Source organism: Abramis brama (assembly GCF_963993115.1).
Source record: "Abramis brama genome assembly, chromosome: 3".
In the NCBI taxonomy this organism is placed as follows: domain Eukaryota; kingdom Metazoa; phylum Chordata; class Actinopteri; order Cypriniformes; family Leuciscidae; genus Abramis; species Abramis brama.
The window spans coordinates 23233002-23254293 of record NC_139965.1 but is presented as its reverse complement, the minus strand read 5'-3'; the positions used below and the strand labels follow the sequence as shown (position 1 = coordinate 23254293).

Here is a 21292-nt window from a genome sequence, read left to right as displayed (position 1 = left end):
CAACTGTGAGGCGCGCTCACATGAGTCCAAACAGGTGACTTGTTCATGTAGGTTTTTTCTTTTTTTTCCTCGCACAACGGCTTCACATTTGTCAGAATTGATAAAAATACCATTTATATCCAGTGCTTGTAACACTTTTGAATCATTGTCTCCGTGTGAGATTGAAATAGTCTTTTTTCTTTTCTTTTCTTTTTTTTTTTTTATCTATACAAGCGCAATCAAGTTTCAGTTCCAACAACAGTCCTTTTGTCTGCTACCAGCCTACAGAACTGGCTTGGCATGGTCAAGGAAATATGTACAAATCACGTACAAATTAACCAATCCACCAGCAAACAGATATAACAGCTTTAAACAATAAACGTTGGCTTGTAAGCAGGGAAGGAAAAAAAAAAATTAACGCGGATGTCAAGGGACATCCAGCTGAGTATTGTACCTTATGTAAAAATCACAACAAACTTAAACAAAACCAACTAAATAAAAAGGTACAAATACAAGCTTCTAAAGAAGTGCTCGAAACTTCTACGAATGAAGTAAATGCTTTTCAAAGAGGGGCGCTGAAAAGAAAAAGTGAATGCTTCAACTGCTGGGAGAAGTAAGCGCTAAATAGTCATCAGTACCTTTTAGACCTTTGGAGGAGTAATGCAGTGACCAGCAGCCTTGCTGTGACATTTCCTGTCTATTCTAATCTCTGGGTTACCAATGAAACAGACAGGTTCAAGGGCAAAGGCAAAATAGCAGGACTCATGCATTAATAATGCCGTATTTCAGATGATACCGACTCGTCAGTCATTTTAATAATCCCCCACAGCTTGATCTACTTGTTCCATCTGCTCGCTAGCACCTCGTGGCTGCTTCTGGCCGCGGCCTTTCGCTAGAGCTTTGATGGAGAGAGGGCACAATAAACCACATGGGCCTCATCTCCATTGTTCGCCACCTTTCTCCTGGGCACGGGCCGATGCCGGGAGCCAGATGGCAGCCCCTTGAGGGAGGGTGTGTGCTGGGCAGAGGTCAGGTGAGTGGAGGTGAATGGCACTCGCACCCTGTAGGAGCTTTCAGTAGGGCCAAAGTCTAAAACAAGAGGCCCTGACCGCTGGCTGCTTCTTGGCTGTCCTTCCACACGGAAACAACCTGAGATCCGTTCTACTGCCGGAACGAGCGGATAATTTAGTAGAGCTGCAGGGCTGAATACAAAGGAGCAAAAATGTGCTTTTTCGTTATGAATTGTCGTCTTTTTTTCTTTTTCTTTTTCAAGTGCTCAAAAAGATCCAAGATCCAAAGTCTTCTGTTCATTTCAGAATATATTTTTAAAATGTAAATACAATTAAACCATGTTAAATCCAAGTATCCTTAGACAGTATATAGAAAATTTGGAAAATAAGTGCCATTATTAGTTTAGTTAATTTTCTCCTTAACACTCTGCATAACTGGCCAAAACATCCTAATAAACTGGACGTTCTCTTAAGACTTAATGATGAACAAATTGCAGAAGCCCAAAGGGCTTTAAGACTATTTTATGTCAGTTAAGATTACAATGTCCACAAGACTTAAGTGTACTTTAAACTTGCTGCCCTGGAAAACGGGGCTAAAGACTTTAGCAGAATGTGTGTGTACATATTGTACAACAGCAATTTGTGATTGTAATACACCAAAGCTGCCTTTTGCTGCCTGTCCAATTCTGCAGATTGGATGCCATTTGGCCCCTTGGCATTCTGGCCTGATTACAATCACTGTGATTAAGAACCGAGCGGGTAAGACTGAACTAGACGAGGCCGGTGGTCAGATGATCACTGCATTGAACCTCCTGGAGAACTATAACACTCTTAGTTCCTGAGCATTTGAAGGTGGTAGTCAATGGAGAGGAGAAAAAGAAAGTGGGCTTTGTAGATAAGATTGCAAGGATTGTCTAAGACTCATGCAGTCTCTCCCTTAAGACTTTCAAATTTAAGATTTAAGAGCAGGAAGCTTATGATATGTTTGGCACATCTGGACTTAAAAAAAAAAAAAAAGTAATAATAATAATAATAACAACAATAATAATGGGGAGTTTTAGGCTTTCCCTCTATGGTTCATCAAATGTAAGGACTTCTTCAGTTTTATCGTATTATGAAATGTCAAATGAAGTGTTTTTGTCTTTTTCATTTGAAATAGTTCTGATTAAAAACATTCACAAGCTGTTGGCTGGTACAGCATACCTGAGTGAGATATCGAACCCCATTTAAAACAGTAATGTACGCTTCAAAGAAAAAAAAAAAGGTTTCAACAAATACATGTGTAAATCCATATGAATTTGAGTAAGACTGTGAGTTATGCATTCATATGAAATGTTTCAATTGTCAAGTCCTATTATTTAAAAATGTCGTAGGAAATACCCTAAATTGTCCATGATCAAAACACAAGAAAAAAAAACAAAACAAAAAATCAATAAAATAACAAAAATAATAAAATAAAAAAAGCCAAAATAAAACAATCAAATTGTTTCACACTCGGAGAAACATTTAAGACCAATAGCTGTTAAATCTGAAGGAGCCACATCTGCATGCTGGCTCCCAAAATGTATATCATTAGAAACAAGTTTTTCGATTTCTTTTTTTTTGTTCGTTATGTTCTCTTTTTCATCTTCTTCAGTCTTCCCTCTAAGAAAAGGATATTCTTCACAGGGTGTCTTGGCCTCAGTTGGCACTGACCGGCTCCTGTGTGTCACTGCTGTAGTCCGATTTGGGCTCGTCCTCAAAGTCCTCGTACATGTCCATCTCGTCCTCTCCGTTCACGGGGTCGCTAGGCACCATGGTGCCTGGTTCCATCTTCATGTTGAAGGTGCTCTGGATGACGGGGATGGTGGGCTCAGGGCTGGCCGAGGCACTGGAACAGTCTGACGTCATGTGAGGGGAGGGCGTAGTGGTCGCCATGGTTATGGCACCGGGGTAGACGACACCTGCGCTGGTGGTGATGGGGATCTGCGTCTGTGGCTGCTGCCTGATACAGAGGTGAAGAAACACACGGGAGAAAGACAGTTTTATGCTTATGAAGAGCAAGTGTGCACTTTTACTTTATACAAAGCTCATAGAAGCTTTAGAGCTTTTAAGAGACGGATGACAAGTTTAACGCTTCTCAAGGAAAACAATTACGGTCTCGGGGAATAGGAGAATGGAAAGAATGTACAGAACCAAACGCTGGTTGAAAACATAAAGCTTGGGGAGGCTTGAAACCCAGGCTTGAATGGAACGTGACCAACCAGTAGCCCTGTAAAAAATTATTCCCAATCAGCAACAACGGTTTGGGAACGATTGTGAAAATGACACTCATTTCTTTCGGGGCGACAAAGCCAATTGGTTGGTAGAGACACAGTCTCCTGATCTTTAACAGGCTGATTGATACTCCAGCGCTCGTATTTCTTGCTGTTGAAGTGGAAACACCTGGAGCAGGCATTTTCTTCACTCACCACACGCAGTAAATTATAGAGTTGTGCTCCAAACATCTGCCCTGCAGCCCTCTCTACATTCATACTCGACTCTAATATCCTAAAATAATGGCTACGTGAGTCCTGCTGCCCTCTGTTACCGTCTAAATGCGATAAACCACCACTTTCAAGCAGCTGAAAGAAAATACTATTTTGTCAATGGGATTCAACCCAGGGCCATACAGTGCATTTCCCCTCCTCCACGGAAAAAATAAATTTACCACAGCATATAATCACAAAGGGAGCGTGTGCGCAACAAAAGATGGCGCTCACTTAGCTTTGAAGTGTATATTAAAAGTAAGTGCGAGGGCCATATAACGTGACAAACGAGCTAAGTGGCTGAATTATTCCAATCAACCTGATTAAAGGGTCACTGGCTTTACACCAGGAGTTGGCACACGGCATGGAATCATTACCTGCCTATTGTGTGAGCTCTAAGCTGGCTTTATTGACAGTCTATAGGGTTTTAAGGGCATCTTGTTCCTGCCGTGCGCCTACCCCACAGTGAAGAACTGCCTCATCTCCTGCCTCCTCGACCTCATCATCTGCTTGTACTCGCCGATGCGCAGCTTCTTGCCGTCGATGATGCAGGTGCGCTTGGGCCTGGGCTTGTACTTGTAGTTGGGATACTTCTCCAGGTGGATCTTGCTGAGCCGTGCCTGCTCTTCGTAATACGGTTGTTTCTCCTGGTTCGTCATGGACTTCCAGCGAGATCCTGTTGAACACGGGTGAGAAGTTAGGAATAATACAGGAGTGATTTTTTTCTTGGAGAAAGAATGACTAGATTTTATTTTATTTTAAACTACCTTTTATATTTGGTATTCATTTCAGGTATTTCCTTCAATTTATTAGTTAGGAAACAAAGTCATTCTTTTACTCATTTTATTAAAATCATCATATTATTCATTTTATTAAAATGTATTGAATTTATATATATATATATATATATATATATATATATATATATATAAATTCAATACATTTTAATAAAATGAATAATATGATGATTTTAATAAAATGAGTAAAAGAATGACTTTGTTTTATAAGTACATTTTAATTGATTATAAAACTATATTTGTAATGAATTCAATACATTTTAATAAAATGAAGGAAATACCTGAAATGAATGCTATTTAAATGTATTTTTACATTTAGAGACAAAATGAGCATAAAACACAATGTACAACAAGTGAACTGCATTATTCTGAGGTAAGCACTACTTTTGTGAATGGAGGGTAACTGCACGACTGTTGCTGTTGCTGCATTAGTGGAAACAACAGGCCAGTAAATATCTTCAGCCTTCAGAATGTCCGGGCTGACGGGACTTTTAGTTGCAGTGATCTATTGACTCTCTGGACTGGGGGACAAGACCCATTTAGCCCTGTCATTTTTCATGACAAACACTGCCCATGTGACAGCCACTAAATCCATCTAATTGAGCTGCTCCCGCAGGCAGCACACCATCAAGTTTAACTGTGCTCGTCTGTTTGAGATGCATTGAATTGTGTGGAATTACTTGCAAAAGATTAGGCAGGTGTGGTAATAGCCTGAACATCTTATTCACAACATACATTTTGCTTAGTAGCTATGTAATGCTGAGATGCTTGTTTATTGATTGCTAAGAGAGGAAAAACTGGCATGGCAATATTCATTTGCATATGTTGTGCAATTCAAGGTCCGATGTACTGCATGCTGAAATATCTAGTCAATCAACATAACACTCACCCTCTCTCTTAATGGTGCAATTCAGCTACATTTTAGTCGTGTAAGTCTTGGTTTTGGTCCAAAATAGTGGGCTGTTTCAGTTTGGTAAAAACAGACCCTCCCTTTACCTCAACAGAGGTTCAGTGTTTCTCCTGTCCTAATTCATGCTGATACTATCATCAGTGTCATTATATATATATATATATATATATATATATATATATATATATATATATATATATATATATATATATATATATATATATATATATATATATATATATATATACACACACACATATATAGTACAAAATTTCATTAAAAAAAAAACAAAAACAAAAAAAACTTTAATAACCTTCGAAGATTAGCTCAATAGCCAGGTTTCCGTCAATCTTTTTATTTTTATTTGAATTTTGGCCTGTCGTTAAAAAAAATATGGAAACACCAATAATGAAATGTTTTAAAATGCGGTAACACTTTATTTTAAGATGTGCTTACTATAGTAGTAACAATAAATGATGTATAATTACAAGTAACTAACCCTAAACCAAACCCTGACTGTAACTCTATAGTAAGTACATGTAGTTAATTAATATTACGCAGTACTTATTCACCTTAAAATAAAGTGTAACCAAAAATGCAAACTATGCTTACTATAATTTTTTTATTTCATTAGAAGACTTGCACTTAAACTTCAATAGAAACATAATTAATGTTTAGATCAATTTCTACTTTAGAAAATGCCATGTGACTGCTTCATGTCTCAACAAAATTTCTATTACTATATTTTCCAATTTCCTGGAAGTGATGGAAATTCTGCTTACTTGCAATTGCTTTTGCGATATTTTGATTTTTGCTAATAATTATGTCAGAGCTTGAATGAAAACATATGTTAATGACAATCATTCCTTGAGTAGTACTCTGAAGAAAAGTAAAGCCATTTCAGTAAGTAGAATGACTCTTTAAACGGCTGTGTTAAAAAAAAAAAAGACTACTGGATTAGTGTGATCCAAAACAAGCAAAGACATTTTCAGCAGTTTCTGAAGCACTCTAGAATAGTTCCCAAGACATCAGTTCAATTTATTTGTATGGAGCATGGCGTCATCCCAAAACGAAAACGGAAAGGCTAACGCAGAAGGCCATGACTGCTAGTCGTGATTGATTTGGGGGGCTTTGACTTACCCAAGATTTTGCTGATGTTGGAGTTGTGCATGTCTGGGAAGGCCTGAAGGATTTTGCGGCGCTCATCTTTGGCCCAGACCATGAAGGCGTTCATGGGCCGTTTGATGTGAGGTTCGTTGCTGTTCCTTCCCCGGGGTTCCCTGTAGACCCGTGCCTCGGTAGTGCTGGCGCCTCCTGTTGGCCAACAATAATACTGATGTGGTTTATCTGCAGAGCCATTCAGTTCCCTACACCCTAGGAACACCAGAGCAAGAAGGAGAGAGTGGGTGCAAACCGTTAATCAACCTAGTAGTGCAGGGCATCCATCAGCACATCAGTGTGACTGGAGCTGAACCAGAGAAGGGAGGCCTGCAGTCGTACCTCATACTCCAGGCTGCCCATCCCAGAACTGGATGGGACAAGCCCATGTTTTGGAGCATAGAACAAGACGGCATTGTTGGTCGAGGAACTCCTGATGAGTGAAAACTAGCTCAAACCAGACGAGGAGGACCCTCACTATAATGCCTTTTAAATATTTTGTCTGGGTTGCAGCGTTCATACTTTTGAACAGCCGTACATTTCTGGATGGCTGTCGTAATGTGTCTCCTGCTATGAGTAATAATGGTAATGCTCTGAATAACAAATGTGGCACAAGTGTGTTTGTGTAAAGGAGGTAAAATTAGGGGAGAGGGCCAGTGCCAATGTCCTGACAAAACATTTATCTCCATGTGATTGCTTTCAATGTGCTAACACATACAGACAGAGCATGACAAAAGGCAGACTTAAACACAGCGGTTAAACATGGGATGGTAAATAAAAAAATTATTTATTTTTGTTACTTGGATAAAATATTTCAGGCTATATTTTTCAAATAAAATATAAACGACTTTGTAGGGTCACTAATAATAATAATAATAATAAAAACTAATTAAAATAAATAATTATATGACAGAGATGTATAAAAATACAAAATTAGGTGTCTGTATAAAAATGATCACAGGCATTTCACACATGCGTGTGTAGAGTTAGTGAATGAGGCCTGGTGTGAGTGCAATACAGAGCAAACAGGCATGAAGGAGTGTAACTTCTCAATCAGGCCATTCACAATCAGCATGTGTGTCCCCCAGTTTCTGTATTTAACTTTACAGCAGAGTGAAAATGATTCTGTTTGCATGCGCATTTGCTTCCTTTTATATGTAAGATGTGAAAGAATTAAATAAAAGCTGTATGAATATTTCAACAAACAAAAACATGTTGATAAATAAGGCTTGAAAAATAAAACAAACAACAAAAAAAAAGCCTTCCCATATGCTACGATACATCTTTAATGATCCAAAAACTGGATAAGAAGGCTTGGAATCAGCCATGAATATTTCATCATGCACATGTGATGTGTATTCATTAGGACCCTGAAACTTCAAGTCTTGGCACACGATACCTGCTTTTGATTTCTATTATCACTGGTGTTGATAAACAAAATAAAAACTCCAGCTAAGTAATGGATCTTGGCACTGCACCGCTACTACAGCACCGGGATACAAAGATTATTCCGAGGGCAGCGCGCTGCTCAGAAAAAAGGAGGAGCAGGGAAAATAGGCAATGTTGGAGAGGTACCTTCTCTGTTCACACACACACACACACACACACGCTCATGCCACACTGGGGCCCTGAGAGAGAGAGAGAGACAAAGTCTAAGTTTCAGGCAGCCAGCAGGAGGCTCTATCTTCCAGGCCCTGCTGGGGAGAATGGCTTTGCCCAGGGCCCAAAAGATCCATTTACACATGTCATGTTTAACAATCATAATAATCCAGAAAGGGCTGCTGTTTATCTGGCTGCCCGGCTCCACACAGTCATGGTGCATCAGTCAGGCTCTCTCTGATCTTCCCTCTCCACAACTTTGTACCACCAAACACACTACAAGCCAGCCGCCTCGTCCCAGCTTCTCTCGGCCCCTTTCGTTGGGATTATACGGCGACGACGTTCCCCGCACAGTACATTAATTTCATTTAGCACGCGCTCACCGTGCAGGATAAATTGATTTCACTTTGTTTGGCTTTGACAGCCATGTTTATTGTGCAATGAAATGTAGTGTGGCGTAGGGCTGACAGTATCCATCAACGCTGGGCAATCTGCTGACTGCCGGGGCCAGATGAAGGCATTCATTACCTTGCCAACGCTTGCTTGCGCGTTCGGCTACCTTACCCAGACACGACCGCCGCTGTCTGTTCGGGGGGATGGCCGGCTCTAATTTACGATTCGCCCCGTGCCATTACTTTACCACTGACACTGATTCAGCAATTTATATACTGGCATGCATTCAGATATAGGCAGAGGTGAGGAGCTTACATGAAAGAAACCAGCAGCTGGACTTTTAAATTGCAGATCGGATCCATTTTTCCGTTTTCGCTGAGAGAGGGCGAGAGGGACCGGGGCTGGTTGTAATAATCATCTCATGCCCTGTTGTTGCTGTAGTGCGTCAGCAGACACAGACTCAGCGCTCTCAGTCATTTGAGTGGACCGCAGGAATGAGAGCCGACTTAGAGAGTGCCGGTGCTCTGCGGGACGAGACGAGCGGCGGCCCCTGGCATGGAGCCCCGCTCGCAGACACGGGTGGTCCGTGCCCCCCACCCTACAGCAATCATGATGTGCCTTAATCAAAAGCAGCCAAAGAGTTGGCAGCGAGGTCGGCTCGCGCGACGTCACCCCACATCCACAACATGCAATTTACAACCCTCTGCTTTTTTTCTAGCTTGTTGTTGTTTAATAAGAAAGCTTACATGCCGCTGACATTTACAAATTAGCATTAAATGACGTTTTTTCCCCCTGTGCGGCTCTTTTAGGAAGCACCTAGTTAGGTGTGTTATTGTGTAAATAAATGCAGATGTTTCGGGATGCCACGGGAGACCCCCTGAGGTGCGTGAGGGTGGGGGAGGGGAGGGGAGGGGGGGCGAGACGGCAGGAGGCTTCTAATCGACTTTATTGTGATTTATGAGACCCGGTGCCCAACATGACAGAGCGATACAAGAATCTCCATTTAATTTGTCTCTCCCGGTGAACAGGAGGGAGAGCAGAGGGGGACTGTATGAATTACAGAGAAAGAGAGAGAGCGCTTGCGAGGAAGTGTGCGAGTGAAAGGGGCCCCGCGGCCCGGCACACCTGCCTGCAGCAGGCCCAGACTCGATGGTACGCGGAACGGAGCCAAAAGGCTGAGCCTCTCAGGCTCTCACTGCAGCTAGCCTTTTGTTCTGAGGGCACACACAGACTGTCACACAAGAATCCGCTTGGAGAAACAACCAACAATCACGCAAACCTGCCAGGCCCTCTGCGGACGATCCAGTAAAGAAAGAGACGCCTTTCCGTGAAGGTATTTAGCGCTGACAATGGGAGTCTCTCTTACAGCGCACAGGCAGATATGGCACAATGCTCAGCTCTCCCATTCATGTCAGCACTCATATTGGGCTAATTAAACCATTACAACTTACATGTGATATAAGCCCACTATTTTAACATGCCAATTGTTGGGTTGCACCCAGCTGGATATTTGGAATTCTGCTCTCTCTCTGTGTGTGAACAAGTTTATACGGACAAAAGCGCAACGTGTTAGTGCATGTTAGCATGTGCTATTGTTTCTCATGCATCTCGCCCTGGATGTTGTCAGGCCTTGAAGAGGGCCAGGCTAAATTCCTGTTTGTAATGCACTATTGTATAGACCGACGTGTAAAGGAGACTTGGGCTGAGGTGCAGACTACAGAGACAGTAAAACTGGATAAAGGACTGGCAGTGGGAATGCTGGGAAAACACAGACAGACACAAGAATGTCTGGTCTCTTTGTTGTATAGACGAGCCACACACAAAAGCACACTACCGTTAAATGTTCTCCATCTTTCTCTGAGCTTAATTATGTAAGTGTGATATTTTCTAATAATAGGATGTAATAATAAGATATTACTTCTTGCAAATTGTAACTTTATATCTCAAAACTGCAAGTTAGACTTTATCTAACAGTGTGACTATTTCTGACTATATGCTTTTTTTCTTATTAAAAATTATACATTTTTAACCTGTTTTATTTTTTACTTTGAGGCAGAAATGGACTTCCAAATACCTTACAGTTCATTACATCATGCTGTTCTTTTGATCTGTCTATCCATCAAAAACAACAGATGCTTAATATTTTTGTGGAATATGTTTTTCAACTGATAATGATGAGAAATGTTTCTTGAGCACCAAATCAGACTGGAGTAACGACTGGAGTAATCCAGCTTTGCTATTACAGGAATAAATTACATTTTAAAATATAATAAAATAGTTCTTTTAAATTGTAATAATATTTCATTACTATTTTTTCAGTATTTTTGATCAAATAAATGCACCCTTGATGAACACAAGAGACTTCTTTCAAAAACAATTTTACAGGCCCCAAACTTTTAAACAGTAGTGTAGATCCTCACATATTCTGTGTTCTTTTTATAACATAATATGCCATTTTACAAAACGATCGCCTAACAGACAAAAAATGTCTGATTGAGCTTTTGGTTCCTTTGCTTTGACTGCTGTGATTGCTAACCTATAATAATCCAGCGATAACCTTGCCACAATTTAACCATATGCATAAATAATACAACATTAACATAGCTCAGAGATTAGCCAAGTCAAGCAGTTATTTTGGCCGGCATTGTCTCAAAAGTGTGCAGATATTACCTCGACTTCCTGCCCCTGGAATCACTCAACACACCCTTTGTTCTGCTAAGACCCCCGTCTGACAGAGACAGTTTAAACACACGCACGACCCGACCCGCTCGGCAAACAAAACTCATACGCAGCCATATGTGAATGAACAAAGGGGCCATACTAAAGCCTTTTGTGGTATTAGTTAATGTTTTTCATCTGAGCTTAAAAAGACCTAATGACTTTGCGGTGAGCTGATGCATGTGGCTCGTGGCTTTTTGCGAAATGAAGGAAATTCTATCTATTTCCATACCCCGCCGTTATTTTCCAATGGCCTCTCTCTCGTTAGAGCTTTGGCAGCTGTTAATTTGGTTGCTGCATGCTTCACAAATATTAGTTCAAGCAACCTAAAGCTTTCTGCGAGTTGCAGCAGTGACAGAGAGCTGTTTTACACCCCAAGCCTTTTCCAATATAACGTGTCTTTTCAGCAGGCAGGACCTCCGTACAGGGAAACACGCTGCCGTTATGGACCCACTCAGTAATTTTCCTCTGCTCTCGATGGCAGTTACTGTATGAGTCTGTTCGCCCTGTTAAAGTGTCAAGAAATTTAATTCTCAAATGGTAGTTTCCTACTCAGCTGATAAATCATTTAAAGTGCATTAAAAAATAGCTAGCTTTATTGACAAAGCCCCAAAGCTTCTGAACAGAGTGGCATAATAAAACAAAGACTAGTTGCAAATAAACAGAACAAAAAGGATGAAGTGTAGCCTTTTTTAAGCGTAGGTATCACATACACGGCGCTTACATTCCTCAAATGTTCAGGGAGAGGAATGTAATTTGTTTGACTTGGTCTATCAAAAAAGGCTCTAAACACAAAAACACACAAGTAAACACTTCATGTTTCCCAACGGGTAAACACACTCTACTTGTAAAAGAGACTATTTAATGTAGGGCGTATCATCATAAAATGCCGTTCACATCCTTCATCTCGATGTGTTTGTGGGAAGATAGAGATGGGGATGGCTCTGAGCACTCATAGTGGCGCCTGTCCGTTGGAATGAGAAATCTCTGTGGCCTTCTAATTCTGTCTGTACTGGGAGTTAACTGATGGGACGTTATGTGTTCTTTCACCTCCACTTAGGACTTTGACACTGCATCTCTTGGGTGGCTGGGTGCCCTCAACCCTGGCCCACAAGAGATGGGTTCCCACCGTGTTGGAGGACCCAGCTTTCTCACTTATCTGAGAGGGGTGGGGATAGGCTTCTTGGTGGGAATCTGCTCTGGTCTGGTGGTCAGAGCAGATCTTGCCAGACCAGAAAAACTGCATCTCTAAACCTCTATTTACAGATTTTGATTTTTACCCAGCCAAAATAAATAATTTATGCTTTAGAAAGCTCATAAACAGAGATTTGAGAGGCTGATCATCTTACAACAACAACAACAACAACAACAACCAAATCTATTGTGATTGTCCCCTTATAATATCCATCATTACATGGAACTTGAATTCTTTATTATTCCATATCTTGGCTCTAAATTTCCATGAAAACGGTTATAAATATTGCAATATACAAATATACATGGGAAAAACACTAGTGCATATATGCACACTGTTTCTGAACAGGGTGGCAAAAGGAGCTGACATCTTGTCATCTAAGTTCTATCATCAGCATTTACACCTCCACACCCAGCAAATCAAACATGAGCTCTGGCAACAGAGTCTGGTTCTGGAGGAGGGCCAGCATTGTCCCAATGCTTTGTCATCAAGAACTAGCTGTTAAAAACTTTAAATACAGCCGTGCACACTGCATTACCCCGATCAACTTCCTCGAGCAATTGTGGAATTTGATCATGTGACTGAACTGTACCTGACCTCATTCCTCACTGTAGTCGACAAGCAAGAAGCATTAGATATATGGAAATGCTTTGAAAGGGTACAAAGCACAACAAGCATAATTTGTGAGAAGACACATTATGTTTTGAAACACTACTTACCATCGAAATCCTCTGGCCTGGTGAGGTCGATGACTCTGTGACCGATCTTTCCATCCTCGCCTAGTTTGCCCAGGTGATGGCCAAGGCTGTCATAATGAGACCTCTCCTGCAAAAATGAATGAAAATGTGTGTTCAGATACACTTTACTGTCTACAGGATTGGTTTCTCTTTATGTACCAAATTGCATACTATGAGAGAAAATGTTTGATACAGAAAATGGTATTTATTCAGATCTTTCAGATTCATTCATAACCGAGGCTTTTACTAGATGTTGTTTAAATTAGAACATTGTGAAATTATGTTCTTCCACAATGGTACAATGTTCTATAAAGTTAAATTATTAATGTAATAAAAAAATTGTAAATTAATAACAACAACAACGACAATAATAGTAAGTATTAAAATTATTATTTCAATAAAAGAACAACAACAATTACTATATATATTGTATATACACTAAATGTATAATACACACAAACTAAAATCTGTATGAAAACCAAGTACTAATAAAAACACTTAAAGGGATAGTTCGCCCAAAAATGATATTTAAGCCATGATTTACTCACCCTCAAGCCGTTCGAGATGCATATGTCAATCTTTTGTCAGACGAACACATTTTCAGTTATTTTAGAATACTTCCGGTGGCGGTCGGCGCGCGTTCATGGAGATGGATGCTGGCGTATGACGTAGGACGTAGCGCAGGAAGCGTCGTGACGTAGAACGAACGTAGAGTTTTGTTTTGCTCTGCTCTCTGGCTGCGCTGTCACGTTCGCTCTACGTCACAACGCTTCCTGCGCTACGTCCTACGTCATACGCCAGCATCCATCTCCATGAACGCGCGTCGACCGCTACCGGAAGCCAGTTATTTTCGTTTATAAAGTTTTAAATATGTATATTTTTACGACAAAACCGCACGGATTACCCTCAGAAGGCCTTCGTTTATCCCCCTGGAGCCGGATGGATTACTTTTGTGAAGGATGCATGCACATTTTCGGACTTGAAGCAGGTGGACCCCATTGCTTCACATTATAACCACTGAAAGATCTAAGACATTTTCTAAAATAACTGAAAATGTGTTCGTCTGAAAAAAGATTGACATATGCATCTCGAACGGCTTGAGGGTGAGTAAATCATGGCTTAAATATCATTTTTGGGCGAACTATCCCTTTAAGGTGAATTTCTGAATTTGAATTGTGATTTAATGAAGCGGAATTCAAATCGAATGAAATGTAAAGGCACCAATTCAATCTCGAAAGGCACACAACCCTGCCAGACACACATGCTCTTCGCATGCATTTTGATGGGCTCATGTCAAGTCATCTTTATCACAGCTGTAGTTTCTTACTGTCTTCATCTGCAGGGACTTGTACCGATAAGAGTCTGGAACACTCTGCTAAAAAGGATTTAGAAACAACACACTGAAAGATCCTGAGCACACAATGCAGCCTGGGACCTCCAGTGAAATGTTCAGCTTATTTTTTTCTTTTCCGCTCTAATCTTTGCAGTACATGCCCCTGTCTCTGCCGCCCTGAGCTCCCTGTCTATCATTTATTCAAGGCTCATGCTCCGAGGAACACGCCGTGTTTTCCCTTTTGTCATGTTGCTCTCTGTTCAGATTAAACTTGGCATCATGTCGCACTTGATGCACAATAAACCCCTGTCATTCTTCGCCGGTGCGACAATATTGAATGTCATGTCCGTGTGCATTTACAGAATAAAATAACAGCTTTTGGGGGGTCCTCCTGAATGGTTGCAGCACATTAGACTTAATGTATTATGCAGAGGAAGAGGGCCGACCGCTGCTCGGGCCCATTGTTAAATGACCTAGTTCTGCCGTGAGTGCGGCAGGGCATTAGTGGAGGCCCGTCTCGCTCTCTCTAAAGACTCGAAGAGGAGATGGACACTTTGACTCGGCATGATACAAGTAATCTCTCCCCCCTCCGAATGGAGCAGGAAGATGGTAAAAGCAAAGCGCATTATGGTGAGTCGGCCCCAGAGCGTTTGTTCTTCTCCCAGGGTGTGCATTCAATCTCAGGCAAAAGGTGTGCTTGAATTGTCTTTTCTTTAGAGAATGCCTATCATACACAGTTTGAACAGACACTCGGGCGGCCTCCCAACACAATGCTAACAGCTCCCCTGCCACAGACGAAGACACAGATACCAACGTACACATTAATCTTTCAGCCGCGCTGCTTTGGCCGTTTTGCTCGTTTGTTTGTTTTCTGTTCTTTTCGCCACTGGGGAGCCCGTGGACAGTAGAAGCTCTTCACACAGCAAAAGATAAGCACTTCAGCTCAACTTGTCAATAGCTCATGACAATAGTGGATTACTTGGGAGTATTCCGTGCTTATTGCTGTTGTCACTTTAAATAGACTTTATCATCACTGACGGGTAAATTCACTAAACAGTTCAGGCACGTTTGTATGTGGTGTTTCAGCATGAAAGCCTGTCACGTTCACTAACCAGCCCACCTGCAATCCAGTTTAACCAGGTTCAAAATGCACTTAACTAGCCTTGTCATTTTTTTCAGCGCAAACATGCCTTATAGATTTGTTTGTTATTTTCATATAAATACATACACTGCTATTCAGAAGCTGCTGGGTTTTAAAAATAAATAAATTAATAGTTGTATTCAGAAAGGACACATTCAACTGATTAAAAGGGACAGTAAATACATTTATAATGTTACAAAATATTTCTATTTTAAATAAATGCTGTTTTTTAACTTTAAATTGGAGTAAAGATGCTGAAATTGTAATAATATTTCACAATATTACTGCTTTTAAAGTATTGTGAGCATAAGAGACTTAAACACAGCACTTTTGCCTTCTTCGAATAACGCTGCACTATTGCTGTCCTTGGAAAAAAATAATAAAATAATAATACAATGAAAATAATAAATGCAGTTATAAAGCTGCCACAAATTCATTCAATAATTTTATTTTTTTTTATTATCTTTTGTCTACTTGATAACATACATTTTTACCCCAAAATAAGTATCTATTACTGTTTTTTCCCTCTGAAAACTATTACTATTACTCAAAAACACGGCACAAGCATCAGAGGGAAAGAGAGAAGAGCTGTAGAGAGAGAGTACCGCAATTTCCCACCACCACGCTTGATGGAACAATCATTATTTATGGCCATCTGAGTGATTCTGATGTACAATTAACCACTACCTGCTTATGGCCTGTCATTAAGAGCTGCCTGTCTTGACTCTGCCTTGCTTATTTAAGTGTTTTCTAATTATGACATAGCGGTCCCCGCTGGGCTCAGACGGCTTTGTAAAGATAAGTTGGAGCGCTAGCTTGGTGTGCCACGCTCCGTGTGAAGCCTCCTACACTGCTGTATTCATCACCAGACCGCATTATTGCACTTAATGAAAGAGGCGCAGCACCCAATGACAAATTGACTGATGTGCGATTAGTCGCACGACTGATGGCCGATGCGCCGTGGACTGTCCACTGGGGAAGGGCCCAACAACTTGTCTAAGTGTGTGTGTTTGTGTTTGTGTGTGTGTGTGTGTGTGTGGGGGGGGTGGTTAATAAATTACTTGCTTGTGTCATCCCCTCCTCCCTGCTCAGCTGGCTCTCTCTGATCAATCAACCCCTTTTATAAAGTCATGATCATTAAACATCAGTTTGGGGAACAAGGAGCATCCATCATTGAGTTTCATTAAATACTGTTTAGGCGCTAAACTTTCTCATTTTCCAGAACAATAATTAAAGAATGAGCCTGGTGAGAGCTATTGTACGTGAAAACGAGATTAGACACTTCAGTGTCGCAGGTCTAACTTAATGGAGTGAGGTAGAGAGAGTTCATTCATGCCTAGGAGGTGCTGAAATTCATGGGAAAGAGCGACACAGTTTACAGTGCATATTAGGAGTCTGCAATTGAGAAATATAAGAACATAAAACTGACATCTACACCTTCAAATATTGTACAATGAATTTCCATTCAATTTAATATACTATGTTTTATACACTTATTGGTTGTAACTTCTGTAATTTATGTCATAGCATTAGGTACAAATTATCGAGAGAAATAATTTATATGCATAACACCAGGCTTTTTGTTTGAAGACTCGAAAAAAGACTCTAAAGCGCCTTTCCTACTGTCTGCATCAAGTGCTGTGATAAATCAATGGCATTTTTATTATTTTATGGTGTCATTAAATTTTTACTGATCACTTTGCCACAGAAGAGCAGTAAAGGGTGTGTACCATCCTGAAAAAGGCCCGTCCAGTTAGGCAAATGCTTACCAGCAGATCTCTACGACCATTGTGCTATAAAGGATATTTATAATGTGCATTACGGCAGTTAGATGGCAAGAGCCCAGAGTCTCCGCAAGTACAGAGAGAAGGAGAAAGGGAAAGGGCGGTTAGGCAAACGAAGAAAAAAAAAAAAAAACGGAAACAATGCAAAAAAGAAAAGATGTCATGGTACACGTTGTGCCCCTCCCATGCTAACCACGACCTCTCTGGCGCACGACTCGCCCTTCCCTCAAATGAGTTCAGCATGCAGCCCTTCATTCCCACATCTAAAATTATAACCACACAGTCCTAAGCTGAAGTGGAAAAAGACACCCACAATAATCTCCCCTCCACTATCCTTTTTCCCCCCTCAATCCTCAAATTCAGTTACAGAATGCATTTTGTTTCGACGGAGGAGGGTTGCACGTTGAAGTAATAACACAGAAGGGCCGATGGCAGGGCTGGTGGAACTTCTGAACATCTGGAAGGTAGCCAGAGCGAGGAGCCCATGTCAGCGCAGCGGAGAGGGCTTTAATCAGGCCGGCCGCAGAACATGTGCCTGAGGACTGCAGCGCTGCCCACAGATTTCATGTATTTCAGGCAGGAGCGCATTGTGCTGGTGTCTACCCTGTACTTACGCATCACACTGCCATAGAGTGACGCTTTTCCTGTGGTAAAAATAGCCCGGCTTAAGCCATATGGCCTTGAATTGTTGCAGCCGGGTCCAGATAACAGCAATTGTAAGACAACAAACGACTGGCCTTGGAAGCACGAGCATGTCTACTTAGTAATCTGCCTTTACTGTCACCCAGGTGCACATGGCTAATTTCATAACCTGGTTAAAAAAACAACAACAACTCATTGGTCAAGTGAATAACTGTTTGTGCCATGTCCTTGTCTGGGCTCTGAAAGCTGAGAATACAGCATGTTCGGTCAGTTCCACACCTGGTTAAGAGATCCAAGTGATAGAGGAAATAAAGGGAGGCTTTGAAAGCCCATTACAATGAGTTCTTACTGTGTATCAGCAATATAGGTTGCTTCAGCCATCTGTATTGAGCGCAAGGCCCTATACAAGCCGATGCAGTGCACGTCTATTTTGCCCCTCATCTGCTTTCAATTCCTGCTGTAACCAATCAAAATGTTATTTATAATTGTGCAGCTTTCCAGTAGTTAGTAGTTTTAAAACGTTTAGTCTAAAGCACATGCAGTTGCGCGCCGAGCCCAGAGTTCCTTTCATGCGGTCGCTCGGTTTTTATACCCGAGCGGTAGTCCACGCTTGCAGACTCCCAAAGCGGCCGCTGGCAGAGCGTGTTTGGGGCTGCGACCTCCCTCCACTGGTGGGTGTCCAATCCTAGATTTATTTTTTACCTTCCAGAACCACTCAATCTAAAAACACTGACATGAGAGGACTGTGACATTTCTGTACGTCTTTTTTTTTTTTTTTTGTCCCACACAGTTGCAGATTAAACTATAACTATGTTAAACCGACAGCTTGCTCCCTTATAAAACTGAGAAATTTACCCACAACATCTGACCTTTCGACATCATGGGGGAAATGAAGCATTTTATACGTGTCCATCTCTCGGCTGTAAAAGAAACTCTGCAGAGCTGTTTTTCTATCCTGCTGCGTTGAGATCATCGTCTCTGGATTTTGTTATGGGTTTTCTGGCTTTAAATGACCCTGAACTGTTCACTGGGTCCTCAAGGATCTGTTAAGAGGGACCTTGCTTTCTCTGCTCTTATCACGCAATCTATTTATAATAATGGACACTCTGAATCACAAGATCTGGGAGACAGAGGGTTCTTTATGCACCTGTTCGGAGAGATTTTGTCCCAATATGGTGCCACATAAATGACCCATTGTAGCCTATTCTTTACGCCCGGCTTTGTTGCGGGATATCTGGCGTAAGCAGAGCTGCGCAGGTTTGGAGAATAGGGCCTCTCTGCATTTTTGAATGACTGCCCTGTTTTGGCCATTTGTGTGATTTTACGCAACCACAGTGTAAAATCAGCTGAGCTTCAGTCATGTGTACCTAAGCAAGAAAAAGCGGAAGAGTAAGTGCATGGCATTGTTTCAGAACTAGCTCGAGACGTGCGCCTACCCTCACATGTTGCCGAAAAAGATGCTATTTATATACCCAAACAAATGGAACAAAGAATTAATGTAAGCAATACTCAACAATGGCATTTGCTTGCTATGGGGCGTGCTTGAGTTCAGAATATAATCAAATTTTGGATGGCCAAAGCCATGTAACGGCAGGATTTGCTTTGCGGCCAAAAATAACCTATGCTGGCAATTTCCAAGAAAGCAGCAGAAAAAGGGGTAGAAAATTGCTTCCAGGGCTGCAGACCAGACAAGATTATACCCCAAGTCTTTGTAAAGGGAAGCGTGAATAGGCCCCTAACACACACACACGAGGAAGGGACGAGAGCAAACATTGGCTTCGGGTCTAAAGGTAGGGGGTGAGGATTTCGAGGAGAGTGAGCAAAGCTCCATTTAAATGTTTGTGGCCCTGTGCTCTGGGATTTGAGAAAAGTGAATATTCCACTCATCAATAATGTAGGTGAGAGGAGGGGGCAGGGAGGCCGACGGATGCTCAATAGGTTAATACACTGGCCTTTCACCCTTTGATTCCAGTTTGGGAAGTGTCAGCACAAGAATATATTTTATCTCCTTGCCAGACCCCATCGGACTGCAACATCTGTCAAAAAGTAGGTTATTAGCAAGGGCGAAATATCTGAAATCAAAATCTGGGCTCTTTCCAGAGTGGAACCTCATCATTAGATGGTTTGTGAAATTCAATTTGAAAATGTAAAATCAAACAAAGTAGTTTAAAACTCGCGCATAAAACAGATCTAGAGATGTACAATGCGGTGTCCTTTCCAGGGATAAAAACAAAACAAACAAAAAAAACAGCACTTGAACAGGGAATAAATAATGAAATGGTATAACTGCCCTCTGTAGACAATAATACTTTTAATAAATATTTGAAAAAAAAAAAGGGCAAATTGTTGTAGGTCCCATAAAAGCTTTCTTTTACTTATGGGACATCAAATGGAAAAAAAGACAAATAGAAAACAAGCAAGCAAACACTAAAACATGAATATTTTACACATGCACCTAAAAGACAGGAGACTCAAAGGAGACGCTCTACCATCTCAGAGAGAGTGAAATGGTTTTTTGTGAGAGAAAAAGGAATGCAGGTCATTCCATTGTGTTCTACGGACACACTTTGTATTAAAAGATGAATTGATCCATCTGTAAGCAGCACTTAGCCTCACTCTTCAGCTCAGTCGTTACACCGGGATAAATCAATATTTAATATCCCCTACCAACAGCCCCAGTAGATGATTTTAACCTCTCCTTAATCCCATTTATGTTACCTTTCCAGAATCTTCCACGTAAGCTTTCACTATGATAAACTTCCAAACAGCAGACTGGAAGGCAGTTATTAAAGGGCGTTCAGTATTTATGTCAGGTGAGGCGATGTGTTGAAATATTAATATTCTGAAACTGACCAAAGTGAAAGCTTTTATCTGGAACACTTAGAGGCCTTTTTTTCCCGTCTGTTAGGCGCGAGCAGCAGGCACAGGCCAACTGTCTGACTGCTGGCAGCGCTGGGTGATATACAGCGGGCGGTTCATTACCGTTTTGTACATGGCTGTAGTAGCTCTTCCCATGACATGTAAAGTGTCCCCTCAGAAACATATGGCTAGAGGGCATTACGTGGCCTTAACTTTGCAACTGGCTTTTAGGTATCAACGAAGCATTTTAAGATGATAGGAAACAATTAGACCTGCCAATTTATTGATTAATAATGAAAAAATACAACAATAATCTAAAATAGAATAATAATCATGCCCCTGATCTATGCGTTAAATTCGCAAATTGAGCAATGAGCCGAGAGGAAATATTTTTCAAAGGTAAAATACTTTTACATTTATGCAGCGTCTTTAAAGAAATGAAAGGTGAGATGAAAGAAAAGAAAAGATGTCAGTCTGCACGTGTACATATTATCATGTGAATAGCCCCTGAGTCTCGACTAACATTTTTA

The 21292-nt window shown here is 41.1% G+C and overlaps 1 protein-coding gene across 34 annotated transcripts in view; it reads right to left on the bottom strand.

Annotated features, from left to right (window-relative positions):
* Window positions 1-202: 202 nt before the first annotated feature.
* The window catches only part of sox6 (SRY-box transcription factor 6), a 150689-nt gene continuing 129599 nt past the window's right edge, over window positions 203-21292 (bottom strand). For 30 of the 34 annotated variants that reach the window (XM_084109480.1, XM_084109494.1, XM_084109489.1 and 27 more), the window contains 4 exons: window positions 12986-13091; window positions 6344-6517; window positions 3956-4172; window positions 203-2973 (listed from right to left, as the gene is read on the bottom strand). In XM_084109480.1, the coding sequence (XP_083965606.1) occupies window positions 2670-2973; window positions 3956-4172; window positions 6344-6517; window positions 12986-13091 (801 nt within the window). In that variant the 3' untranslated portion in view covers window positions 203-2669. The remainder of the gene's footprint in view (window positions 2974-3955; window positions 4173-6343; window positions 6518-12985; window positions 13092-21292) is intronic. The other 4 variants (XM_084109502.1, XM_084109501.1, XM_084109500.1 and 1 more) reach the window with 4 other exon arrangements.